The sequence below is a fragment of the Oncorhynchus masou genome, unplaced genomic scaffold (assembly GCF_036934945.1).
Source record: "Oncorhynchus masou masou isolate Uvic2021 unplaced genomic scaffold, UVic_Omas_1.1 unplaced_scaffold_1739, whole genome shotgun sequence".
NCBI lineage: Eukaryota > Metazoa > Chordata > Actinopteri > Salmoniformes > Salmonidae > Oncorhynchus > Oncorhynchus masou.
Window position 1 is genome coordinate 111,366 of NW_027007539.1, and position 6,263 is coordinate 117,628.

The 6,263-nt window shown below is 46.8% G+C and overlaps 1 protein-coding gene across 7 annotated transcripts in view; it reads right to left on the minus strand.

Annotated features, from left to right (window-relative positions):
- The window catches only part of LOC135532134 (junctophilin-1-like), a 95,503-nt gene extending 92,429 nt beyond the window's left edge, over positions 1-3,074 (minus strand). For 4 of the 7 annotated variants that reach the window (XR_010454296.1, XR_010454295.1, XM_064959759.1 and 1 more), the window contains exons 1-2: positions 2,942-3,074; positions 2,220-2,738 (exon numbers count right to left, since the gene is read on the minus strand). Coding sequence is in view for 4 of the 7 variants with exons in the window: in XM_064959759.1 (XP_064815831.1) it covers positions 2,220-2,598 (379 nt within the window). In the remaining 3 variants the exon portion in view is untranslated. Of the gene's footprint in view, positions 1-1,049; positions 1,123-2,219; positions 2,908-2,941 lie in introns of those variants that run through there. The other 3 variants (XM_064959763.1, XM_064959760.1, XM_064959762.1) reach the window with 3 other exon arrangements.
- Positions 3,075-6,263: the final 3,189 nt, after the last annotated feature.

The following is a 6,263-nucleotide window of genomic DNA, read 5'->3' on the forward strand; positions in this document are numbered from 1 at the left end:
AATACAACAGGTGTAGTAGACCTCACAGTGAAATGCTGAATACAACAGGTGTAGTAGACCTTACAGTGAAATGCTGAATACAACAGGTGTAGTAGACCTTACACAGTGAAATGATGAATACAACAGGTGTAGTAGACCTTACAGTGAAATGCTGAATACAACAGGTGTAGTAGACCTTACAGTGAAATGCTGAATACAACAGGTGTAGTAGACCTCACAGTGAAATGCTGAATACAACAGGTGTAGTAGACCTTACAGTGAAATGCTGAATACAACAGGTGTAGTAGACCTCACAGTGAAATGCTGAATACAACAGGTGTAGTAGACCTTACAGTGAAATGCTGAATACAACAGGTGTAGTAGACCTTACAGTGAAATGCTGAATACAACAGGTGTAGTAGACCTCACAGTGAAATGCTGAATACAACAGGTGTAGTAGACCTGTAGTAGACACAGTGAAATGCTGAATACAACAGGTGTAGTAGACCTCACAGTGAAATGCTGAATACAACAGGTGTAGTAGACCTCACAGTGAAATGCTGAATACAACAGGTGTAGTAGACCTCACAGTGAAATGCTGAATACAACAGGTGTAGTAGACCTTACAGTGAAATGCTGAATACAACAGGTGTAGTAGACCTCACAGTGAAATGCTGAATACAACAGGTGTAGTAGACCTCACAGTGAAATGCTGAATACAACAGGTGTAGTAGACCTTACAGTGAAATGCTGAATACAACAGGTGTAGTAGACCTTACAGTGAAATGCTGAATACAACAGGTGTAGTAGACCTTACAGTGAAATGCTGAATACAACAGGTGTAGTAGACCTTATAGTGAAATGCACAGTGAAATGAAATGCTGAATACAACAGGTGTAGTAGACCTTATAGTGAAATGCTTACATTTACAAGCCCTTAACAACGCAGTTTTAAGAAAAATAAGTGTTACGTAAAAAAATAAAAATAAAGATAATAAAATGAAAATGAAATAACAAACAATGAAAGAACACCAGTAACATAATAGTAGTGAGGTTATATACAGAGGACACCTGTAGACCGATGTGTCTGTCTGTCAGCTCTGGTTTCACTTTCAGCACCGGGCGAGGGTGTCAACACTGCTGACTGTGGAGGTTAGGAGAATGAAGGGTTTATATAGAGGACCGTGCGTATATTGGACACATCTTTATGGGGTTTCAATACTGGCTGTTTACTGACAGAAAGGAATAGGCTTCAATAGGAAAAACATATTTTTAAGTCTTATTTTAGTATGGTTTCAATCTTAGAATGGGCCACGGATAGACCAATAGGCTTGGTGATAGTCTAGCTATAACAATCTCGATGGCAGTATCTATGCTAGCCAGAGGGTTGCTCTGCACGCACTTTGACCTGATTTGACCCAATCCAAACACCACACACACACACACACAAACTCAAACTCGCTCTATCTCTCCACCCTCCATCACCCCCGAGTACACTGTTATTGTTACCGTCACATGTGTAGTATAAATCAATGGCTGAAAACGCGAGTTGTTGGTCACGGAATAACACAGGCAACTCATAGTCTAGTACTGAGAGAGAGAGAGAGAGACAGAGAGAGAGAGAGAGAGAGAGAGAGAGAGAGACAGAGAGAGAGAGAGAGAGAGAGAGAGAGAGAGAGAGAGAGAGAGACAGAGAGACAGAGAGACAGAGAGACAGAGAGAGAGAGAGAGAGAGAGAGAGAGAGAGAGAGAGAGAGAGAGAGAGAGAGACAGAGACAGAGAGACAGAGACAGAGAGACAGAGAGAGAGAGAGAGAGAGAGAGAGACAGAGAGACAGAGACAGAGAGAGAGAGAGAGAGAGACAGAGAGAGAGAGAGAGAGAGAGAGACAGAGAGAGAGAGAGAGAGAGAGAACCCACGCAGCGTTGTAAATGATGAACTGATGCTTAGATAAGTAACACATCGAATATGTATTTAATCAATCAAAATGATCGATTGGAAGCTACTTATTGTGGACTTAAATCAAATATTTTACGGCGCATCGGTGACAAACGTCTTTCCTTGCGCGTAATAGAGCTAAAGTCACATCTCCGTTCTGTCTTTTCATGAACCTTCTTCGCACGTCAAAAACCACAACACATCACGACAGATCCCACTGGTTCACGGTTTAAAGAGACACACACAATATATTTAAAAAAAACTACATGCCAATCCGGTATAACAGTATAATTGTATATCTTACCACCGTCGCCATAGGTCTCAATCCCATACCCGTCCTGTAAGCCATTACTCCACGTCCCATCGTACCGGGCAGGTGTATTGTGACTCTGTCGGAGTCCATAGCGACCCTTGAATCCGTGGCTCCACTCACCGCGGTAAGTCCACTTCCCTTTGGTTTCGACCCCAAGCCCATGCCGTTTCCCCTGGGACCAGTAGCCGTGGTACGTATTCCCGCTGGGCCAGGTGTACACCCCCACTATCTCAAAGCCGTGCGACCAGGAGCCGGCGTATTCGCCCTGGCCCTTTGGCCCGGTACAGATGCCATGTCCGTGGGCTTTACCGTCCTCCCACCCTCCGCAGTATGTTCCTCCATCGTCGAAGTCGAACCTTCCGCCCGTCATTCAGAACAGCCGAGAAATGAAGCAGAAAGCTACGGCTGCAGAATGATTCAATGGTGTCGTGTTATTACCCCCCCAGAAGGGATCCAGCAGGGAGCGGAGAGGTGGAGAAAACGGAGAGATGAGCCAACGAGAGGATGACTCTGTTTGCACAAGAAGTAAAAATAAACAAAACAACAGTGATGATGGTGGTGGGAATCATGGGTAGTGTGTTCCAAGAGGCTGATATGTAAAGAAAAAAAGAATGTGTGATGTGGTTAGTGTGTGTGTGTGTGTGTGTGTGTGTGTGTATTTGTTGTGTGTGTGTGTGTGTGTGTGTATGAATGGGGAGGGAAGCGTAATTTACCGGAGGCGCACGCTGTATCCTCCGCTGTGTGATAGCTCCGTCCCCCCTCTCACCCACTGATCACAGAGGGAGAGAGAGAGAAGCATCGAGTCGCTGAACAAGAAAGACACAGCCAATTTCCACGTCACGCCAGTAGAACCTCCCACCACCCCCCTCAGCTAATTATGAGGGTGGATGCACTCGAGCCATCTGAATTATGTGCCGCTGTTCAACCACTAAATCATAGTTCAAATAGCGGACCAACCCGTCAGATAGGCACTGCCGCTTTGCTGCGACGCAACCTGCTCCCGCCGCCGCCACCGGTGGTGCCAAGACTTTTTAAAAACGCGCGCCTCCTTTCTCGCACAGGTGTGTTCTCTGTACGGAACGGCTATTTTGGAGGTGTGCGTGAACACGGGGATCAAATATAAATGTCCGATGTAGTCACGGTAAGATCGCTGAAGCTCTCAAAAAGTTGTAACGAAGAAAAAAAACGACATTAATATGACATATCGTTGTCGTATTTAATGCTACTGTTGACTTGTTTTTGTGTGTAAAAGGTGTATTTAAGTTATGCTATTACATTCCTCAACCTAGAATTGTACCTCTTTTTAAGAGCAACCTCCAGGGTAACTTCTGCCATTTGAAATGTAACGAGGTCAATCTCGAAACTTCTACTCCATAATTCTACACAACGTCATTAATCAATCCGTTTGGACATGATGAAAATGTATTGACTTCAATGGAATGGAAACTATTCATTTGTCATTACAGTAACTGACAATATCTCAAATCAAAGAGCTCGACAGATTGGACCAAGGGAAATGGATGGGCTAACAGCGACCTCTACTGGTGGCTGGAAGCAATGCGTGACACACTTGTTACAGACCGGCGTTTATACGCATAGGACTTCTCTGTATGGGGTGGACTCGACAACCTATCTCAAGCGTCGATTTTGTTTTAAATGACACGTCTTTCTTGCTATTTTATTACACGCGTAGCAAAAAACGAAACCAATAGCCTACGTTGCATAGCCTAGAGTAGAGCCAAATAGAGCGTCAACCACATAGGCTCACATAATAGGCTATATAGTCCTACATAGCCAACTCGAAGTTGTGATCGTTTGAGAGGAACGATGTTCATTCATAGGCCGCTCAGGATAAGAGCGTCAGCCAACTGCAAAAAAAAAAAGAAAAAAAAAGTGAACTGTAAATCTCTTATTTATTCAGCATCAATTATGAATCTCAGAGGGGTTGTGATGCCGTCCGACGAGGCAGCGGAGTGGAGGGCTGGACGAACCGTCCCGAAACGCAACGCAGCGACAGATCTGCTAAAATGGCGTCAGAAAATAGCGCTGAGTCTCAGCATGAGAAATAAATCCTCATCAACAAGGGTTATGTTCAGGAGGTACAGCAAGAGCGCCGAGTTGTCACAGAAAGCACCAAGCACCACACCATCCAAACTGACATTGTATGATTGGGCACAGTCCTTCAATTATCAGAACGTGAGTGTTTCGGCACCTTGCGGTTTCAGAACCTCCGCATTGGACAGCTCCTCAAGGGTAGCCTATCAGGTCGCGGGTTACGAAACTGTGCTAAGTTTATCAACATGCTAATCAAAAAAATAACACTGATTTCTAGATTATCATTTTCTTCATGAACCCTTTATGCACGATATAATGCTTGCAAGAACTAGAAATCATTCAATAATCGTTTACATTTTGCTGGTTTAGATTGTCTGTAAGACAAACGAGCTGATGGTTGGACTACAGGAAGCAGATGGCTGAGCCACGCTCCCATTAACATAGACGAGGCTGTACTGGAGGAAATGGAAACCTTGATGTTCCTTGGTGTCCACCACAGGAGGCTGGTGGCATCTTAATTGGGGAGGACGGGCTCGTGGTAATGGCTGGAGCGGAATCAGAGGAATGGTATCAAACACATCAAACTCCTGGTTTCCATGGTTTCCGTGTGTTCTATGCCCTTCCATTCGCTCCGTTCCAGCCATTATTATGAGTCGTCCTCCCGATCGACAGCCTCCTGTGACGTCCACATCACTAAGGATCTATCATGGTCCACACACACCAACACAGCAGTGTAGAGGGAACATCAACCCCTCTTCCTCCTCAGTGAAGAGGATACAGACACCCCTCTTCCTCCTCAGTGAAGGGGTACAGAAACCCCTCCTCCTCCTCAGTGAAGAGGGTACAGAAACCCCTCTTCCTCCACAGTGAAAAGGGTACAGTAACCCCTCTTCCTCCTCAGTGAAGAGGGTACAGAACCCCTCCTCCTCCTCAGTGAAGAGGGTACAGAACCCCTCCTCCTCCTCAGTGAAGAGGGTACAGAAACCCCTCTTCCTCCACAGTGAAAAGGGTACAGAAACCCTCTTCCTCCTCAGTGAAGAGGGTACAGAACCCCTCTTCCTCCTCAGTGAAGAGGGTACAGAAACCCCTCTTCCTCCTCAGTGGAGGGTACAGAACCCCCCTTCCTCCTCAGTGAAGAGGGTACAGAAACCCCTCTTCCGCTTCCTCCTCAGTGAAGAGGGTACAGAAACCCCTCCTCTTCCTCAGTGAAGAGGGTACAGACACCCCTCTTCCTCCTCAGTGAAGAGGGTACAGACACCCCTCTTCCTCCTCAGTGAAGAGGGTACAGACACCCCCCTTCCTCCTCAGTGAAGAGGGTACAGAAACCCCTCCTCCTCCTCAGTGAAGAGGGTACAGAAACCCCTCCTCCTCCTCAGTGAAGAGGGTACAGACACCCCTCTTCCTCCTCAGTGAAGAGGGTACAGACACCCCTCTTCCTCCTCAGTACAGACACCCCTCTTCCTCCTCAGTGAAGAGGGTACAGACACCCCTCTTCCTCCTCAGTGAAGAGGGTACAGACACCCCTCTTCCTCCTCAGTGAAGAGGGTACAGACACCCCCCTTCCTCCTCAGTGAAGAGGGTACAGACACCCCTCTTCCTCCTCAGTGAAGAGGGTACAGAAACCCCTCCTCCTCCTCAGTGAAGAGGGTACAGAAACCCCTCCTCCTCCTCAGTGAAGAGGGTACAGAAACCCCTCCTCTTCCTCAGTGAAGAGGGTACAGAACCCCTCCTCCTCCTCAGTGAAGAGGGTACAGAAAACCCTCTTCCTCTTCCTCCTCAGTGAAGAGGGTACAGAAACCCCTCCTCTTCCTCAGTGAAGAGGGTACAGAACCCCTCTACCTCCTCAGTGAAGAGGGAACATAAACCCCTCCTCCTCTTCCTCAGTGAAGAGGGTACAGAACCCCTCCTCCTCCTCAGTGAAGAGGGAACAGAACCCCTTCTTCCTCTTGAAGAGGGTACCTCTTCCTCCTCAGTGAAGAG